This window comes from Convolutriloba macropyga, chromosome 9 (genome assembly GCF_964194025.1).
Source record: "Convolutriloba macropyga chromosome 9, txConMacr16.3, whole genome shotgun sequence".
NCBI lineage: Eukaryota > Metazoa > Xenacoelomorpha > Acoela > Convolutidae > Convolutriloba > Convolutriloba macropyga.
In genome coordinates, this window is record NC_134476.1 from 60,786,189 (window position 1) to 60,808,338 (window position 22,150).

Consider the following 22,150-nt stretch of genomic DNA (forward strand, 5'->3'; position numbering starts at 1 on the left):
GCTTCACTCACGGCTTTATCCAAAAAGAAAGGTGGGGTGCGTCCAATAGCAGTTGGCGAAGTGTTGCGACGCCTCATAGCAAAATGCTTGGCAAGTGAAGCTAAATCAGAAGCAATTGAGCTATTTGACAGTTTGCAATTGGGAGTCGGCATTAGCGGAGGCGCTGAGGCAATCATTCATTCGTCCAAAAATACATACGATAACATAGTAAGTGCTCAGAAGGACGGAGGCGTGCTTCAAATTGATTTCCAAAACGCTTTTAACTCAGTCAAGCGATCACACTTATTAAAAGCAACTTATGAATTTATTCCAGGAATTGCCGCCTTCACCAAATTTTGCTACTCCCAGCACACACCACTCTTTTATAACAATGCAATCATTCAAAGTGAATCGGGTGTTCAGCAGGGTGATCCGCTGGGACCGTTATTGTTCTCCTCGACGTTATGGCCGATCATACAGAAGATCAAGACTTCAGTTCCGGATTTGGTACAGCACACTTGGTACTTAGATGATGGATTTATTGCTGGTTCTGAAGATCAGATCAAACAAACGCTTGAAATCCTAGCCAATGAAGGCCCCGAGAGAGGCCTAATCTTGAGAAAAGACAAATGTGAGCTGTGGTCAATTAAAGATTTACCCTCCATTGATCAGGCAGTAAAAAGGAATTTGGGAAACGGCTTTGAAATTCTGGGCGCTGCAGTTGGTTCAAAAGAGTTTGTCGCTTCTTGTTTGAAGAGGAGAGTTCAAAAAATTTTATCTATGCTGGATAATTTACATCACCTCAACGATCCTCAATGTGCATTGGGTATCCTTCGCTACTGTTTGGGAACTCCGAAACTAGTATACTCATTACGAACCAACACTCCATCAAACGAGATGCTCGAAGTATTGAAAAGTTTCGATGACGGCCAAAGAGAAGTGTTGGGTCAAATTATTGGCTCAATTATTGATGATGATGCATGGCAGCAGTCTTCCTTACCTATCAGTTTGTCGGGACTAGGCGTCAGACAGTCACAAGAGCAATACAAAAGTGCATTTGTGTGCTCAATTTTAGCCTCAGACGAGCTGGTGAACAAAATAACAAGTAGGCGTCCCTCAGAAAGTGACACTTTTAAAGAGTTACAACAGAGTCTGGAACAGTTCAATCTATTTTCGCACACGCAAAAGAAGATCCAAGAAGCACTTGATAAAGAAAAACTTGCTGACCTAATAAGAAATCAATCGTCAACTAGGGAAAAAGCAAGACTCCAATCACTATGCCTGCCTCATTCAGGAGCATGGCTTGCTGCGCCTCCAATTCCCGCTCTAGGTCTACACCTTTCGGCTAAGGAATTTCAAGTCAGTGTCAAGTACAGGCTCGGGATCGCGGTTTATGATCAAGAAAGAAAATGTCCTTATTGTAAGTCAGGTACATTGGACACGTTTGGCGACCATGCAGTTGCCTGCCATGGAAGAGGAGATGCGATTTCAAGGCACGATAGAAATCGCGATCGCATAGCTTCTGCCTGTTCAGCAGCTAATTTGTCTCCAATAATTGAAAAACGCAATCTCATTGCGGAAAACAACTCACGCCCAGGAGACGTCTATCTTCCTTGTTGGAAATCTGGCCAATCTGCTGCTCTAGACATAACCGTGACTTCCTCTCTGCAGCCGAACATTATTTCTCATGCGGCAGAGAAGTCAGGCTATGCAATTGAAGCTGCCGAAGATCGAAAATATGCTCAGTATGAAAATAGTTGTGCTCAACAAGGAATTATGTTCGTCCCGCTGGCAAATGAAGTTTTGGGCGGTCTGTCGAGGACTCTGAAGAAGGCCTTATTGCGCATGTCGTTGTTAGCTGATAGCAGAAATTATCAGTCAGTGGGACAATCCATTGCCTTCGACAGAGCAGTTCAGTCACTTTCTGATGTCATCATACGAGGATCAGCTAATATGCTGTTGTCGCGAGCTCCGTAGTTGAACGCAGCAATTAGTTGAACTGTCTGATAATCAGCGACCCGATTGTGTGGGACGCAATGTGAAGATAACTTTTCCTAGACGCTTGTGTTGAGCTGAATCAATCTCTTGATGAACTAGAAACAAGCCCGAATTCTTATTGTACTCACCCAATGAGAGGGGAGTATTTTCGTAAGCAATGTAAATCAACAGGAGGGTACTTGAGCGCAGTTCATTAACGCGAGGAAATTAAAAAACGAGAATTAAAAGGCTGAGGGAGAGAGGAAGAAATGTCAGAGATCGGAGATAACCTTAAGATTGGCCAAAAGAAATAATCAGCAAACATTTAATTTTTAGGTCAATATAAACCAAGATTCTTAGATAATGGAGACCACGCAGATTTAATTAAAAAGAAATATTCTGGAAAAAAAAAATACTTTTAGTATCTAACTGAAACTCTACACCAAATTACAACACTTTTTGATACTTAGAAAATAAACCTTTAACTTTTTTAGTTTATTTTCTGTGCCGATGGGTCTCAAAGGGGGGGGGGGTCAACGGTGCTTTTGTTGGCACTCTGTCGGCTATCTTTTAATTCTCCTGCTCGTAAACTTTGTAAATGAAAAGTTCAGCATCTTTGTTTTCCAATAATGAACTATTTAAGGCAAACGGCAGTCCTAAAATGAAGGGAAATATGTCACCTGGCAAGGAAGCTGTCACAGCAGACGGAGTGTCTGTATCAGATTGGCGGGCTTCCTTTGACCAATCAGAGACGGGTGAGAAGGCGGACATGTTTAAGGGAGTGAAGCTACACAAAGTGGGAGAGAACCACACAACTGACGGATACATAGTCACAGACGAGAATATTAAGGTGACATTTCTTACATTTAATCTTATCGAATTAGAACTCTTCATTTTCGCATCATTTAATACACTATGGTACCAAAAAGCTACGTACACCTAAAGATTTTCAAAAAAGCAATAGAAACAACAAATAATTTAACATTTTGAGTTCAAATTAGTTCTCTAATAACGCGTCATTACACCTTTAGCTTTTTTAATGTCTAGTAGACGGTTTGTATAGTTTTCATACAGGTTTCTCACGACGTCTGCGTCAATTTCATTCCAAATTTCAATCTTTTTCAAAATTTTCCCACAAAAACTTGCTGTTTTCGTAATCGTTGCTTCCAAATCACCCTTAAATTTTCAATAGAATTCAGATCTGGACTGTATGCTGGCCATTCCAGTACCTCCCACTCGTTTTCTTGGAAGAAATTGCCGATAATCTTCGATTTATGCACATGAGCATTATCTTGCTGAAAAATAAGGTCCAGGAAATGCATTTTTTCTTCGTAAATTTTCAAAATTTCCAAATAACCGATAGCGTTTAGCTTGTTTGGACACTTAACAAGCAATTTCCGTCCATCTGATCGTATTGCACCCCAAAACATAAGTGATCGTTCGTCCGAATTCAATTTTTTTGTGTTTTTTAAGAAATCTCGTTCCATTTCTGGAAAAAACTTTACCAATTCTGGCGCTGGAGATCCGCACCCTCGTTTCATTACTAAAAACAACATTCTACTAGAAAGAAAACGGATTTTTGAGCATAGTGATGCACCATTTTGAACGAAAATACTTGCTTTTATTCTTCAAACTGACTTTTTTTGCAGCATTTCTTGAAAAACGCCATATTTTTTGAGAATTCTTCTAACTGTACCTCTGGAAAATGTATCGTAGCAAGAGAAAGCGTTATGAGCCACACGAATTCGCTCCAGTGAGGTTTTGGGATCTTTCAAAACATCGGCAACTAACTTTTTTTCTGATTTTTTTTGACAATTTGGGGGGTCTTCCGCTCGATTTTTGGTCCTCGAAACTGTTGTTTTTCAAGGACAGTTTGTATGCATACTGTGCACTGGATCTTGATTTTAATTTGGATTGCTTTTGTATTTTAGACCATGAAAATCCGACATCTCTTAGCGTAACAACTTGGCAAACGGTATGTTGGAGCTGAGCTTAAGGAATAACAAAATTGCGTTGGACGAAAACTATTACTGTGTTCTATTTTTTATCCCGATTATCCATCCCCTTAGCGAGGAAACTGTGTATTGCAAATCAGAAAAAGCCACGTATGCCACATCAGCACAAAAATTGTTAACAGATCTACCTGAAGAACGATTAGTCTCATCAACAGTGTTCTCGAATGTGGGCGTAGACTATTTCGGACCATTCACAGTAAAGATTGGTCGAAGAAACGAAAAGCGTTGGTGCTGTCTATTCACATGCCTTACTGTACGAGCGGTACATATCGAAATCGTACCAAAACTAGGCACTGATAGTTGTCTGAACGCAATTATGAGATTCATTGCTCGAAGAGGCAAACCGGTCAAAATGATTAGTGATAACGGGACAAAGTTCGTTGGAGCCGAAAGAGAATTGGCAGAGTATATAGCAGCATGGAACAAGGTGCGAATTGAAGAACATCTGATTCAACAAGGTATCAGATGGAAGTTCAACCCACCTGCAGCACCACTTTTTGGAGGAGTGTGGGAAAGACTGGTTAGGAGTTGCAAGAAGGCAATGTACGCAGTGCTGGGCAATCGATCAGTCACGGAATATGTTCTGTCAACCACGATGTGTCTTGTTGAACAGACGCTGAATGCTAGACCACAGACACAGGTCAGTTCTGATGCTACCGATTTAGAAGCTATTACTCCAAACCATTTTCTACTTGGCAACAAGAACCTTTGTTTACCGTATCTATCAGGTGCGGAGCAATTTGTTGATCATAGAAAGCTCTTCCGACAAACACAAGCTTACGCAGACCTCATCTGGGACAGATTCCGTAAAGAGTACTTGCCAACGTTGAATAGTCGAAAGAAATGGCAGACCACAACGGACAGAAGTCTTCAGCAGGGTGATCTTGTGTGGTTAGTGGAAGACAGTGACAAACGTGGATATTACGACATGGGTCGAATAACTGAAACCTTTGAAGGTTCCGACGGAGTGATTCGATCAGCGAAAATCCGAACAAAAGATGGATACTACAAGAGGCCCGTAGTGAAGCTCGCTCCAGTACTACCAACTGACGATGATGTTTTTACGAAGGAAAACAGGGCCGGCGATGTTGGAGGTGAGCTTAAGGAATAAAAAAATTGCGTAGGACGAAAACTATTACTGTCTTCTATTTTTATCCCGATTATCCATCCCCTTAGCGAGGAAACTATGTATAACAAATCAGAAAAAGCCACGTATGCCACATCAGCACAAAAATTGTTAAAAAACTGAACAAAAATAAGAACTCACAACAACTCCAATTGTCTTGTCAGCCTAGCAACTCGAGCTAGCAAATAAACTCAGCAATAAAATTGTTGAAATAATATAGTCGTGAGCATTATATTTGTTACTGTGTCTTGCTAAAACCAAACCCTTGAGCAGTATATTTAATAAATTTATACGGTGTCTTGATAACAAAAATTTGCCTTGAAATGTTCTATCAAATTTTGTGTCTTGTATCGAAAACGTCTCGAGCAGTGAATTCAATTTGCTGTGTCCTGATTTCCAGTCTTCAACTCGTGAGTACTCTGCGAAAATCGCAACACACACACCCAGGATTAAGTGAGAAACCAATTTTTCATAACACTTCTTAGTCATATATTTTTGCCTTTGATTTGTTTTATCAAAACTATTGAACTGGTAAACATAAAGAGATCCCGTATTGTGTGATCTGTGGACCCAGTTCAATTGAGAAAAAAAAATCCAAAACTAAGTTAGTCTAATTAGTTAATGCACCGGTAAGTACAGCAGAACGGATATACAGTTACAAAAGCGAACTGCATAAACGAAGTATCCGGACAGATTTTGTAACCACTCAGAACAAACTGGGCGGTGTAAAACTTTCTTTGTGAAACACAAGGAGAGCAGCGGTTACATTTGGTCCGCCGACCTGGACAGTGGAATAAACTGCTGTCCAACCCAACAGTCGAAGTGACGAAGTCATAGACGAACGAGAATAAAACTCAACGAGCAATTCAACAACGCAAAGCCAATTAAGCAAATCAGATAGGAACGTTGAAAAGCATAACTCAATTAAAGCAAACAAACAAAGGAGCTGTAGAGATTCAAGCTGCAGTCCCGAAGTACACAAGAAGTGACTCCGTCACAGAGTCAAAGCGTTTTGGATCGACAGATCAACAACTTGCGAAACAACTGGATTGAGAAACAGAAAGAAGGTTTTGAGCTCATTAAGAATCGAGATCGACCAAGCAAGCTGAAGACTCTTTATCAGCAGATACGGCAATTGGACGACAGCGTTCAAAAACTCGTGATTAAGAAAGCTGAGACTCTCCGAGACCCAGATATTTCTTTAAAACGCAAACTTGAGACAGAAAAATACTTTCAATATTTGAACGCAGAGTGGTTACCGTATATCCACGGAGAGACGAACATGTCAAGCCAGCAAAGCCATTCAACTCTTCATGCCAATGAAGAGCAACCGCCTGCGAATAATGTGCATCAGTTAGAACAAAACGTTGGAATTCCAGAGTTTAACCAAAACCATGATAGCACAAGCTATGCAGACGGTTGCTCTTCAAGTTGCAAATCGAACGAGCCCAATTTGATCGAAAGAGGTTGGAGCTAGAAATGCAAATGAAAGAACTAGAGATGCAACATCAGCTTCGGCAAAAGGAGCGAGACCTAGAGCGCCGATAGCAAAGAACAGCATTGGAGAAAGATGACTTACGTTCTCACTCGACTAAGGCGCGTGACAAGTCACCTTTCAATTGGACCCCAAAAGGGAGAGATATCTCGGAGTGAGCGAATTCGATGAACGACAAGCAAACACCAATTCGACCAAGAGCTCGCCTCGTAGTCAGCCCTGAACGGAGTAAGCATAGGCATTACCCATGGTACCCAAACTCTCGTGAACGCTCAGTAAGTGCTGAAGAGCGGGTTATATCGCCGATAGCTGGAAGGCACTACAACACTGGACATTCAAGCAGTAGTTTACTAAAATTGAGGTTGAAAAATTTTGACGGAAACCCGCTGGAGTGGCCCGAGTGGTCTAGCATGTTCATAGCAACAGTAGATAAACGCATGATTCCCGACTCAGAGAAAATGAGCCATTTGAAGACTCTGCTAACAGGCAAAGCAAAATCTGCAATCTCGGGAATGGGCTAGTCTGGACAGTTTTATAGTGCTGCCTGGAACATTTTAGAAAGAAAATTTGGAAGACCGCATGTAATTATAGATGCGCAGCTCGAGAGTCTACGAAAAGCTAATCAAGTGAAACCTCATGATTCAACCAGCCTGATTAATTTTTCTGTTATTGTATCTAACTTCGTGAACGTGCTCAAAGAGTACAAACATATTGGTGATTTGCAATCAAGTTCGACATTGTACATGTCAGTTGATAAACTACCTCAAGTTCTTAAAGAAAATTGGTGGTTCTACGTCGATGACAAAGACGAGGACTGGCCTGATCTAATCATTTTTGAAAAATGGCTATCACGAATGGCATTCGTGCATGAAGGGGTTTCTTCGTTTAAAGGGGAACAGAAAGAAGACCGACGCAACACAAATAGAGAAAAACGATTCTCGACGACATCGAACTTCAGTGCAAGTTCAAACCTGCAAGAAACCAAGCTGACGCAAAACAACCACTGTCCACTAGCGGATGGCACTCATAAAATATGGAACTGTCCAATATTTAAGAATATGAATGTCACCGATCGCTATGCAGCAGTGAGAAAAGAACGCTTATGTTATGGATGTCTGGGGAAAGGGCATGCAATCAAAGATTGTAAAGTCCACCCGTGCGCTATAAATGGATGTACCAAAAAGCACAACAGACTGCTACACTCAGAAAACCAAATGGACGAGGGTAGTCACGCAGTTGACGTAAGCGCTGCAACAATCAACCAGAGTAACCAATTTACTAGTTTTCTTCAAATAGTTCCGGTATCGGTCCAGAGTGGTGGTAACAGGTTGACTACCTACGCTTTCCTCGATAGTGGTTCAACAGTATCATTAATCGATCAAAGTGTTAAGGATCAACTACAAGCCAAAGGCACGGACGTTACCTTGAACATAGCTGGCATACATGGGACGCAAGATTTGAGGACAGAGAAGGTTCCTATCACAGTAAAGGGACTACATTCAAAGGAGCATTCAAGTGAAGCGTTTGCACACCCATCAATCTCGTTGGGAAAAACAACATGTGATTACAAGGTACTGAAGAACAACTTCAGACACCTGAATGTTCTCACTAACAGACTATTCAACCTGATGGAAGTAGGCATCATACTCGGACAAGATGCCTGCGAAATTCAACGTCCATTGGACTATAAGATTGGAACACGAAGTGAGTCTTTCGCCATCTTAACAGAATTAGGATGGGTAGTCAGTGGTCCTATGACAGGCAAGAAAAGTCAAAATGTTTGTCATTTTGCCTTCAAGGAAGATGTGAAAGTGGCAGAAAATATCCAATCATGGTGGGACATAGAAACTTATGCTTCCCAAATAAATGTTGTAAGTCAATCAAAGAAAGAGCAGCAAGCTCAGAAGTTTCTAGAGAACACGACAAAGTTTACAGGCGAGCGGTACGAAGTGGGCATGCTCTGGAGTCAACCAGAACCCAATCTTCCAAACAACTACGGCTCAGCCCTTAGTCAGTTCTACTCACTGGAACGAAGATTCCAACGAGACCCAAATTTAAAAGAATTGTATCAACAGTCAATTGATACAGATGTTGAAAAGGGATTTGTGAATATCCGTGGTAAATCGGAAGTCAAAGGCACTTTCGGAAAGGAATGGTATTTGACACACCATCCAGTACTAAACCCCAACAAACCGGGTAAAGTTCGCCGTGTTTGCAACGCTGCAGCAAAATACAGGGATATATGCCTAAATGACAAGTTGTTGGCCGGACCCTATCTACTACACGGTTTGATCGGAACAATATTCAGATTTCGAGAAGGACCAATTGCCCTAACCGCAGATATTGAATCAATGTTTCTGCAAGTGCAAGTTCCTGAACGGGATAAAAGCTGCTTGAGATTCTTGTGGCGACCAACAATGAACAAACCTGTGCAAATTTACGACGTTTTAGGAGCAAAGAGTTCACCAACATGTGCCAACTACGCTCTGAGGCGAGTAGCCATCGATAACGAGGACGGGTTCCCAATTGCAGCAAAAACAATCCAAAACAACTTCTACATGGACGATTTCATCAAGTCAGTTGAAACACCTGAAGAAGCAATCACAGATTTCAAACAACTGCAACCTCTTCTCTCAAAACATGGATTTGAACTGAAGAAGTGGATCACCAACAGCGACGCGGTAACCACCGCAATCCCAGAGGACTTAAGATCAATCAGCAACACAAATCAGGTTGAAGTAGAACGCAGCAAGGAAGGTTCATCCGTGCTTGGGCTTCAGTGGACGATTACTGATGATAGTCTACAGGTTTGTAGAGGTACAAGCAAAGAAGTTGAGACCCCAATCACCCAAAGGAAGATCTTATCTCTAGTTTCTTCAGTGTTTGATCCTCTTGGACTGTTTGCACCATTCAGTGTTCATATGAGACGACTCCTGAAGAGCATCTGGACAAAAATGGACAACATTGCGACAAGTCAGTGGAACCTAACGAAGAAGAGGAGTTTCTGAAAAGGAAAGACCAGCTCCCAGAAGTAGCAGAAACCAGCATTGATAGAAGATACTTCAGCACAGCCAAGGACAAATGGGAACTTCATGTTTTTGCCGACGCATCCGAAGACACAATGTGCGCCGTGGCATATCTACGTTCAAAGCCCAAAGAATACTCAGCAGACTTAGCATTTGTAATCGGAAAGTGCCGAGTCGCACCGATGCGACACCTTTCCATACCAGGCTTGGAACTACAAGCAGCAGTGATGGCGGTGAGACTTAAAGAACAGATAGTGAAGGAACACGAATCGAAGATTCAAAGTTGTAACTTTTGGACAGACTCCACTACTGTTCTGCAATGGATTCATAGCTCCCACCGTAAGCAACAGGTGTTTGTTGCAAACAGAGTGGCTGAGATTTTGGATACAACTAATGTTTCACAGTGGAATCATGTGAGCGGTATCAACAATCCAGCTGACATCGGGACACGAGCGATCAATGTTGACAAACTTAAGAGAAGCGAATGGCTCACTGGGCCGGCCTGGTTGAAGGAACGAGAGAACGAATGGCCTGAACAGGTGAATTTAACATTTGCTTCAGACGAACAAAACGACGAAATGGTCTTCTCAGCAAAGGTTGAAGAGAAGAAGCCGATGATTCAGTGGGAACGATTTAGCAGTTTCAATCGACTAGTAAATACAATGGCATACGTACAGCGCGTATTTAAAAAACACAAACCGGCAAAAAAACACTAAGTGTTGAAGAAGGAGAGGGTGCACAAGCAAGCATCTTCAGGCTACTGCAGCAAGAACAGTTTGCTGAAGAGATGAAATCTCTCAAGGCTGAAAAAGAAATTCTAAAACACAGCAAAATCCTCCAGTTTTCACCATTCATTGACCAGCAAGGACTTATTCGTGCTCAAGGCAGAATAGGTAAAAGTCAATTGAACTTCGAAACCAAGCATCCAATACTGTTACATGGGAAGCACCATGTAGTTGAATTATTCTTGCGAAATGAACATAAGAACAGTCATCACGAAGGTACTGAACATGTCAGAAACATAGTTCAGCAGAAATTCTGGATCTTAGGCATACGAAATGCTTTGAGATCGATCAAAAACAATTGCATTAGATGTCGAAAGGGAAGAGTTCAAACAAAGGCACCAGTAATAACAGATCTACCTGAAGAACGATTAGTCGCATCAACAGTGTTCTCGAATGTGGGCGTAGACTATTTTGGACCATTCACAGTAAAGATTGGTCGAAGAAACGAAAAGCGTTGGTGCTGTCTATTCACATGTCTTACTGTACGAGCGGTACATATCGAGATCGTACCAAAACTAGGCACTGATAGTTGTCTGAACGCAATTATGAGATTCATTGCTCGAATAGGCAAACCGGTCAAAATGATTAGTGATAACGGGACAAACTTCGTTGGAGCCGAAAGAGAATTGGCAGAGTATATAGCAGCATGGAACAAGGTGCGAATTGAAGAACATCTGATTCAACAAGGTATCAGATGGAAGTTCAACCCACCTGCAGCACCACACTTTGGAGGAGTGTGGGAAAGACTGGTTAGGAGTTGCAAGAAGGCAATGTACGCAGTGCTGGGCAATCGATCAGTAACGGAAGATGTTCTGTCAACCACGATGTGTCTTGTTGAACAGACGCTGAATGCTAGACCACAGACACAGGTCAGTTCTGATGCTACCGACTTAGAAGCTATTACTCCAAACCATTTTCTACTTGGCAACAAGAACCTTTGTTTTTTCGTATCTATCAGGTGCGGAGCAATTTGTTGATCATAGAAAGCTCTTCCGAAAAACACAAGCTTACGCAGACCTCATCTGGGACAGATTCCGTAAAGAGTACTTGCCAACGTTGAATAGTCGAAAGAAATGGCAGACCACAACGGACAGAAGTCTTCAGCAGGGTGATCTTGTGTGGTTAGTGGAAGACAGTGACAAACGTGGATATTACGACATGGGTCGAATAACTGAAACCTTTGAAGGTTCCGACGGAGTGATTCGATCAGCGAAAATCCAAACAAAAGATGGATACTACAAGAGGTCCGTAGTGAAGCTCGCTCCAGTACTACCAACTGACGATGATGTTTTTACGAAGGAAAACAGGGCCGGCGATGTTGGAGGTGAGCTTAAGGAATAAAAAAATTGCGTAGGACGAAAACTATTACTGTCTTCTATTTTTATCCCGATTATCCATCCCCTTAGCGAGGAAACTATGTATAGCAAATCAGAAAAAGCCACGTATGCCACATCAGCACAAAAATTGTTAACAAACTGAACAAAAATAAGAACTCACAACAACTCAAATTGTCTTGTCAGCCTAGCAACTCGAGCTAGCAAATAAACTCAGCAATAAAATTGTTGAAATAATATAGTCTTGAGCATTATATTTGTTACTGTGTCTTGCTAAAACCAAACCCTTGAGCAGTATATTTAATAAATTTATACGGTGTCTTGATAACAAAAATTTGCCTTGCAATATTCTATCAAATATTGTGTCTTGTATCGAAAACGTCTCGAGCAGTGAATTCAATTTGCTGTGTCCTGATTTCCAGTCTTCAACTCGTGAGTACTCTGCGAAAATCGCAACACACACACACCCAGGATTAAGTTAGAAACCAATTTTTCATAACACTTCTTAGTCCTATATTTTTGCCTTTGATTTGTTTTATCAAAACTATTGAACTGGTAAACATAAAGAGATCCCGTATTGTGTGATCTGTGGACCCAGTTCAATTGAGAAAAAAATCCAAAACTAAGTTAGTCTAATTAGTTAATGCACCGGTAAGTACAGCAGAACGGATATACAGTTACAAAAGCGAACTGCATAAACGAAGTATCCGGACAGATTTTGTAACCACTCGGCTTTTGTAACGAACTGGGCGGTGTAAAACTTTCTTTGCGAAACACAAGGAGAGCAGCCGTTACGCGGTATAAGAACAAAGCGGTTTAACCATCTTTTCTGTTTAAGCGGAGAAAGTGAGAATAAAATTTCTCTTAAAACTTCTAAATTTCACACCTTTTTTCACGCCTTGTCGCAAATCATGCTTATGAAGCACGGATCATGCTTTAAAAGCAGAAATCATGCTGTACGTTGCTTTTTGGTACCATAGTGTATATACGTGCAAGCAAAACTCTTCAGTATATCTCAACTGTTCATTGAGTCAACTTTCCCAAATCACAGACTTTTTAAATTGGTTTTCGGACTATCGGTATTATGGTTTCACTCAGCGTTCAGCCAGTTTCAATTTATAAGTACTACTAACAAAATAGTACACAGTTATTTTGGTACTCTAATGAAGTTACCGTCCTTGGATGCTCACAAAAGGAGACAAAATTATCGCATCAAAATTTGGCTATTTAGACAAGATAGTAAAATTTTTATCTGTGGAATCGAATATATTGTGGCACAAAGTGCGTTGTTTATTTTTTATGCACACAAAGCGATACCAATACTATGGTTGATCTCCTTTTTAGTTCGTCTCTTTGAACAAGTACGGATGCGTGATTTACTTACATTGCTAATATTTCAGAGAAGAAAGTGATATCACAAATTACATAAAGCACTATCAAGGTTTAGAGTTATGCATTGTAAATTATTATTTTGTATGGGCTAGAAGAAGCAATTTTGGTGAATGACTTGTTTTTGTGTATTTTGATGTTCAGAGACTAGAGGAACATGTGAAACAAGTGAATGGAGTTGTTCACACCAGATTCCCTCCAGAGCCAAATGGAATCCTTCACATTGGTGAGAACCAATTACCTCCCTCCTATCTCATCTCAATTGCAACTCTTCATCAAATGTACACAAATAAATGGCAATCTGCATTCGCTTAGCTCATCTTAAATTTCAATTAAATAAAGCTATTATCAAAAATTAATTTGTAAAATGCACTGATGATCTGCAGTTAATTGCCGAATTTAATCGTGAACCAACTTCTGGATTCTTTATCCAATTCAATCTATCTAGGTTCCAATTTTAGCATTCTGTTCCTTTCATTGTGAGCATTGTTCCAGTTTTCGTGAAGAATTTCAGTCTGTTGTTTGATTTAGGCCACGCGAAAGCCATCAACATAAACTTTGGATATGCAAAAGCACACAATGGACATTGCAATCTGAGATATGATGACACGAACCCAGAAAAGGAAGAGGAAAGGTAAGGAACTTAAATGAGCCATGTGTGTCAAAATGACATGGCTTAACTTCTTCCCTCCATATGGCTAACAATAATTCAATTTCAAGCTTGACTTTATAGGTTGATCTTTGTTTTTAAAGAAACTTCCTAGTTGAAGTTTGCCAAAAAAACGGGTTTCTTATCAGGTAACAAAATTAACTGTCCTAACGCGAATGAATTTTGCGTCCCGATAGTAAAGGTTAATATAGCAATACGATCAAACTGTTCTCCGCTGATTCTGTCCAACAGTGTCCAAAAAACTTCAAAATTTATTTGGAATTGAAATTGGAAATCAAAACTGCATCCGGTTGTAAACTATTTTCTTTTAGACAGTCATTGTTATTAGTTCACTGTTATTCTCTTACTTCGGGTGAGAAATTTTGCTATTCAGCACGATATAAAATTATCTAAATTATAAAATCTAATATTTTCTCAATTTCTTTTGTTTTGTGTCTGTTTTGTTTGTAAACTTCAGTTGATCTGCCGCTCATTTCCTGAATTTATTCTGCCCGCCCCCTCCCGAAAATAAGTTGTATGACTCTCAAGCGCAGGCGCACTATTTTTACATAGTAACATGCTATATAAGAGCACATAATTTGTAACTGGGGGTCGTAAAAAACACTTGGGGGGGGGGGGGGGGGACAGAATAGATCCGATTTTTATTCCTTTCTTTCAACTGTAGTGCACGACTTCTTGCTATGTTTTCAGACTTGGTTTACTTTTTTGTCATTGTGAAGTTAGAATAGTGATTTTGGTCACGATGTAGTATTTTTTTTTGCTCTTGATTCTTTTGCAAATGATTTCCTGGATGGTTTAGATCTCCTCATGGTCTGTAATGTTATTTTTCAAAATACCACATTAAGTGGCTTATATTTATTTGGAGTGCTATTTGTTCGAAAAAAAACATCAGTGCCTTTTGTAATTTGTCCGTATTCGTTGTTCCTTTTGTTGTCGTCTCACTTAGGCTTTTAAATGACAGGTCAAATTGGGTTGACGTTTGCAGCTCCGTGCATCGCACTTATTAAAAAAATGTATAAAAGTATTTTCAATTTTGACCGTTTTGTTTGCAGTCTTATCACTCACTCTCAATATTAACAGGCCTCGAATAAAGCAAAAAACCAACATGTTATTTCCAGTTAGTTTTATTGTTTCCGGTTTCAACTTTTACCATGAATTTCTTCCTTAAAAAATAATTGAGTATCTGTTTTGATCGCATTTGTTCCTTTCGTCGTCTCAGCGTATAGTCTCAGTAATAACATGTCACATCGATTTTTTAGTAAGGCAAAAGTAAGCTTAATTAAAGTATGAAGTTGATTGCCAAACTTTTTCTACTACTTTGACACTGATTCATTAAAATACTTGTTTTTTATATTTTTGCACTCATGTGGTTTTTCCGTTGTTTTCGGCAACGGATTTCAGTAAAATTAGCTTTTTATTGTGAAAAATTTGATCACAATTTCTGCTACAAATAATTTTTATTCTCAGACACCATTTTATTTGGAGCAGGTGCAGTGAATTTTTTTTACTAAATCTTTTCATTAGTGGCATTTTTATTACCCTGTTTGCTTGACCGACTTTTTTCTGACGCTTTTGACTTTTCGTCCTCAAAAACAGTATGAACAGATAACGCCCAGAATACCTTGAGCCAGTTTTTTAGCGTACTAGAGTAAGTATGCGATTCACCGAATTTGTGTTGGAGACCTACTAATTTCCTTGTTGATGGGTGGTTATTAGAGTTTGACCTGTGAACCCCCTTCACCACGCTCACCTCACGCCCCTTCTATTAAGCTAAAGCTAGCCTCCTTAAATCGTTGCGCCTCCCACTACTCGCCAGTCGTTTGTGAGCAATTCGCCCGACGTTGTTCGGTTATGTTCATTGCTGTTGTTACTAATCCTTGTATCATCTGTAACAAGTGGGAACTCGTCTAACCAGACATTCGATAGCTGGGGCGATAGCTGGGGCTATTATTGGCCTTCTCTTGGTTTTTTACATTTCAAAGAATTTGAATTGTATTGGGGCGCTGTCTTTTTTTTTAAGATCTGTTCACACATTTTCATGATTTTTGAAGTCAAATTGGAGTGGTGATTTTGGTCACGCCGAAACAGGAAACGGAGCGAAAAAGCGAGTGGTTTTGCGGCGTGAATTGTTTTCGCTCTAATTTTAAAGTAGAGTGAGAAAACGATGTTTGAACAAAAATTCGGTTTCTCGGTAGTGGTTTTTTGTTCACATGCGGCAATTTCACTCTGATTTTCTGTTTTTTCGGTTTTTGGATCGGATTTTTTTTAAATGGTTTTCCCAATCCATTCACAGCTCATTGTAGGCCTAGTTTTTTGTTTGAATTAAATTTTCATTTCTCGCTGGTGGTTTTTTGTTCACATGCGGCATTTTGACATTGATTTTTTGTTTTTTTTTCTTATTTTTTGATCCGATTTTTTTAAAAATGGTTTTCTCAATTCACTCATAGTCCATTCTAGGTCTAGTTTTTCTGTTTATTTTTATTTCGTCGTCAAGATTTTTGTTACGACCATATGACGTCACAGCCACTTTTTGTTCATTCGTTCATGCAATTTCAATTGAATTACATGTGTGACGTCATTTTTTGCTCTTGGTGGAGCGAGTTTTTTTGTTCATGCGCGTGATTAAATTTTTGGTCACACTTACCTCACTCTCAAAAATGACTTCCTCGCTTTGGAATTGACTTTTATTTACTTTAATTCAAAGCGATAAGGTCAAATGGGTGTGTGTCACTCTAAATGAAGGTTATTTGAGATCAGCTAATAGAGGCAGCAATAACTTATACAGATTTTTAATCAAAATATAACAGATCAGCCTTCAATGAAAAGACGAATTTTTTCAGTCTGTCTTTTTTTACTAATTTTTTTGACTGCCGATCTACGAATCTATTGCGGCTATTTTCTGGCAATCTTCCAGCTATGTTTTCAACTTTGCTTCAATTTCTTTAATCCAAATCGAGTTGTTTTTCTGCAATGAGCCTTGTATATTTTTAAACGTTGATCCAGAGTACTGGATATTGTACAGTTGAACTCAGTTTCTCTGAGATGTCATTCATGTTATCGTAGCCTGAAAAAATGGCCAAAACGTCAAACATTTTTATGGTGTATAGATTGAAATGTTTTTTAAACTAAAACAATTAAATATTCTTCAGAAGAAAAGTCCGAAGAATATTTATAGTATTGTTTTCTCCTATAGAGCTAAAATATTAATTGTTTTTAATAATTGATCCTGAACGAAGTTTGAAACAGGTATTATAAACATGTCTGTTATGAAAAATTGTTAGCCGATGTTCTACAACACATTTTGTGTCGAGATGACTTTTTACGCTCAGCTTCTTGATGGTTGTGTGATCTAAATTTTTCTCACTCCAGATTACCATCTGGATTACGTTGGCAGATTACCATCCGGGAGTTTAAACCCTTATGTCGATGTTTTGGACCATAGCAAGTTATCTATGCTACATCCCCCTATGAAGTACATAGCCCAGCATGCCATTCGAGAGCAGTTCGTCCGACGATAGTGGATTTATGGTTATCTTTTATTGACCGGTTGGTTCCAACTGTTGCGAACCACAAACGCTTAGATTTGTTATTTCAGAGATACTGGAATTTAGCTTTTTAGTTCGTTGAACAGTTTCTTTTTCTTTTGGCTCGTGTTTCCGAATCAGGATCCACGGAAAGATTTTTCGCTTTTTCAATTGCCCGTTCCATTTTAGTTTTTTCCGTCGCTACCTTGCAAGAGCATTTTTCCGTTTTCTATAGCAATTTTGTTAAGTTTTTACCCAAATAGGTGGTTCTCGCTCCTCTTTTGAAATTGTTATTGAGAATAAAAAGTCAATTATTTTGAGGAAGGGCAGATAAAATTTACTAAAAGCATTTAAGTGACAGCAGTTTGGTAACTGTGATGCCTTTTTTATATGGAGTAATGATGAGTTTTTGTACTCAAGTAAAAGCGCGGAACTTTTGAGAAAGCCAGTTTCACGAAATTCATTTGCTTTGTTTTCATTGTCATATTCTGCTCATCAGGACATTGTAAGTGGATAGTGATCTATTCACAATTGATTAACGCCCAAGTATACTAGCATGGAGAATTGTTTCCGTGTATTTTTCAGGTACTTCACTGGCATTCTGGACATGGTGAGGTGGCTGGGGTATGAGCCACACAGGGTCACTCACAGCAGTGACTTCTTCGACACTCTCTTCCAACATGCAGTCACTCTTATAAAAAAAGGACTCGCATATGTGTGCCACCAGAAGTTCGATGACATCGACTTCAAAGGTTAATTTAATTTTAGAGAGATTCTGTTTGTAACATGCGATAAATGTCGGATTTTTGCCCACTACTCTTTCTTTTACAAGGTTGTAGTGGCGGTGGTTTATTATTAAATGAATGAGTTATCCGTGCAATTACTTTTCTAATTAATAGCCGCCCTCATCTTCTCAGCCGGCTATTATAGCGCTCCTATTTTTTTTTTACGACTCGAAGAGGAGTATTGGAGAAGTCCTTTTTTTTTTTTAATCAATTTTATTGGAGTGATTTTTAAAGCGGGAAATGAAACGCGTGAAAAAAATTGGAGTGGTTTTTGTGCTGAACAAAATTGAAGAGTGGAGCGAAAAGAGAGTGGTTTTTGTTCATACCGCTGTTTTTGAGAGAGCGATAAATTGATGTGTGAAAAAATTTTCTCTAAGCGAGCAAAATTTTTTTGTTCACATGCGGCTTTTTAAAACCGTTTTTTTGTTATTTTTTGGTTTAGAGGTCTGATTATGATATTGTGTGATGCTTAGGGTTGTTTTAATAGTGATTCGCAAGTTTTTGGTCATTAATAGGATTTTTATGCCATTTTGCTGGTTTTTCAGCTATTTTGCTGAATTTTAGGCGAATTTAATCAATTTTTTGCGTTTTGTTTTGTTATAATGCTTTGTAATGGCTTTGAATTGACGCATGTTAGTAACTGAGTTTTTAGATACCAAGTGATTACATTCTCTTAGGTTGGAAACGATTTTTTTTGTTTAGAAAAATGACAATAAACTGAAAAATTTTGAATTATTTTTCTTAATTTTTTGCTGTTTTTCGTTTTTTTTTCATAACTTAGAAAAATTTTTCAGCCTATTCGACTTTCCTATTGTTTTCGAAGTCTTCCAGTAATAATTCACTCCAATTAACGTTTTTTGGGCCTATGTGCTCCCGTGAAATTGAAAACTCAATTTTTTCTACGATTTTTTTCCAATTTTTTTAAATGCCCTTTGTTCAAGTTTTTATAGCATTTGGGGATGCCTATAGTCCAAATTAGTTGTCCTTGATGCATGTTGATGATTTTGATTTCAGTTTTGAATCATTTTGTTAAAGATAATTGAGTAACTTTTATGAAGAGTTCCGCAAATTTTCGTGTTTTTTTTGGAATTTTTGCTGAGTTCTTCTGATTGTCTGCTTTTTGCTAGTTTTTAATAGTCTAGTTTTTGATAGGAGCTTTTCTAGAGGTTTTGTTGAAATATATTTAGTGCACTTTTCAATGACAAATATCACTAACTTTTCTTAAACACTAACTTTTTTTCTATTTTTTTCGTTCTTCGTTTTTACTCATATAAATAAACAATGATTTGGATTGGTGGACACTTCACCAGATGTAGTATTAAAAGTTTTTCTGAAATAATGATTTGATGTCAGTATATTGGTATTTGATTCATTATTTGTGGCCAATTTTTTTTTGTTTTTTTACAGAAAATTTTTTTGGTTTTGTTTTTCATTTCCTTTCTTTTACCTATGTTTATTCTACTTGAAATTTGTGTTTGGTTTTTGTCTCAAATAGCAGTGTTTCAACAAAATTAAACTTAACCTATTTCACGGGTTTTTGCCAAAAGTTGTTTTTAAACTTGCAACTCAATGTAAAATTTTTATCACGTGCTTTATCGTCTTTTCTGGTCAGTTATTTTTTCATTGTTCTTTTTCTTTTTTGTTTTTTTAAAGTGACAAGTGTTATTCAGTAGGATAAGCATTATTTAGTTATTGTGGTCAATCAGTAGAGTAAGTTTTATGTTTGTTAGGGGCGTTCGTTTTTTCCTTCGAGTCGTTTCCGGAATTCTTCCGGCTATGTTTTTTTTACTTCGTCGAATAAAAAAATGTTTCGCTTTACCTCATTTTGCCGCCTTTTCAACATTTTGCGTGAAATCTTTTTGACTTCTCTAGGCTAGTTTCTCTCTTTTCTCATTCTACTAAAAGTGATTTTGAACATCAGTTGCTCAGCAAAGCAATTCAAAATGAACAGAGTCAGTATAAAAAATTCAAGTCAGAAGTAGAAACGGGATAAACCCATAAAGCCCAATTTTAGATGCCCGCTAATTGAACGTCGTTCCTATAAGTCTTAGTTACCATCTCTAATGCTTATTGGTATTGATAGTAGCCCCTGTGGCCTCTCTCTAAAACAGAAGTATGTTCAACCACGAAATGCCATCAAAATAAATCGGACTTAAAAAAATGTTTTTGCACAAAAATCTTTTTTTTTTCAATATCTTCTGTTATTTCAATCCCAATCATGCTTATTGGAATCAACGGCGGCTATTTTCCGGCAATCTGCCGGGTATGTTAAAGGTTTTGTGAGCAATTCGCCCGACGTTGTTCGGTTATTAATAGCCGCACAGCGATAGCTGGGGCTATTATTGGCCTTCTCTTGGTTTTTTACAATTCAAAGATTTTGAATTGTATTGGGGCGCTGTCTTTTTTAAGATCTGTTCACACATTTTCATGATTTTTGAAGTCAAATTGGAGTAGTGATTTTGGTCACGCCGAAACAGGAAATGGAGCGAAAAGGCGAGTGGTTTTGCGGCGTGAAATTTTTTCGCTCTAATTTTAAAGTAGAGTGAGAATACGGTGCTTGAACAAAAATTCGCTTTATCGGTAGTGGTTTTTTGATCACACGCGGCAATTTCACTTTGATTTTTTCTGTTTTTCCAATTTTTTGGATCGGATTTTTTTAGATGGTTTTTCCAATCCATTCATAGTCCGTTCTAGGTCTAGTTTTCTGTTTAGTCAATGAAAATTCTTTGAATTGTACGTCAGGACTTGTACTGCTATGTTTTTTTATTTCGTCGTCATGATTTTTGTTACGAGCATATGACGTCACAACTACTTCAAATCTGCTTTTTGTTCATTCCTTCATGCATTTTCAACTGATTTGCTTGCGTGACGTCATTTTCACTCTTCGTGGAGCGAGTTTTTTTGTTCATTTGCGTGATAAAATTTTTGGTCACACTTGACTCACCTCACTCTTAAAAATGACTTCCTCACACTAAAATTGACTTTTCTTTGCTTTAATTCAAAGAGATAAGGTCAAATGAGTGCTTGTCACTCTAATTGACGGTTATTTAAGAGCAGCAAATAGAAACAGCAACAAATTATGTAAATTTTTAATCAAAATTTAACATCTCAGCGCTTAATGAAAAGAATGTTTCTTTTTTGGTCTGTCTTTTTACCATCTTTTTGAGACTACAGATCTATGAAGCTGTTGCGGCTATTTTCTAGCAATTTGCCAGCTATGTTCTATAATTTCTATCTATGATCAATTTCGTGCGCGACTCCGGTAATAAAAAATGTTTCTACAAGAGAATTGTTTATTAATAGCCGCCATCAGCCTCTCAACGGCTTTTATTTAGGCGCTCGCCTTTTTACGACTCGAAGAGGCTTTATGGTTTTCTGTTTTTTTAAGTGAGCGAGCAAGAAAACCGGAAGTTCAGGGAGTGAAAAAAGTTTGTTTGAAAAAGTTGTTTCGGTGAACAAATTCGAAGAGCGGAGAAAAAAGTGATTTTTTCGTTCATGCCTTCTTTTGAAGCAGAGCGAAAAACGTAGGTGCGGAAAAGTTTTCGCAAAGGGAGCAATTTTTTTGTTCACGTTTGTATTTTGAATTTTCTATCTTGTCTAAAAGGTTATTTCAGACTAAAGTTATAATTTTCAGGTTGCTCTGATAGTTTTAAAGGTTTTAGGTAATTAAAGGAAGTCGTACGCTAGTTTGAAAATTTTTCAACCAATTCTGTTTTAAGGCTATTTTAGCAATTTTTGACCCACTATTTTACTTTATTGCTTTTACTTGTAATTTAATATAAGCTTAATGCTCGTGGGCAGTTTTTAATAAAAATTATTTACAGGTTCTTTGGTATCAAGCAATTTTTTCCGTTGAATTTTGACAAAAAATTGCAAAAATTTTGTCTTGATTCCTTTCAAAACAAGAGATGTTTTTCTACTTAATTTGGCTTGTCCGATTTTGTGTGACCAATGAAGTTGTCTCGATTACTTGGAAGATTGCTCTATCTTTGTATTTGTTCTTGTACAAATTGAAATATAGTTGATTTTTGTTTGTTTTTTTTTG

The 22,150-nt window shown here is 38.4% G+C and overlaps 1 protein-coding gene across 1 annotated transcript in view; it reads left to right on the top strand.

Moving 5' to 3' along the window:
• The window catches only part of LOC142345912 (glutamine--tRNA ligase-like), a 94,390-nt gene that overhangs the window by 18,940 nt on the left and 53,300 nt on the right, over window positions 1-22,150 (top strand). The window contains exons 5-8 of the mRNA XM_075398362.1: window positions 2,600-2,806; window positions 13,271-13,352; window positions 13,658-13,760; window positions 17,906-18,072. Coding sequence (XP_075254477.1) covers window positions 2,600-2,806; window positions 13,271-13,352; window positions 13,658-13,760; window positions 17,906-18,072 — 559 coding nt within the window. The remainder of the gene's footprint in view (window positions 1-2,599; window positions 2,807-13,270; window positions 13,353-13,657; window positions 13,761-17,905; window positions 18,073-22,150) is intronic.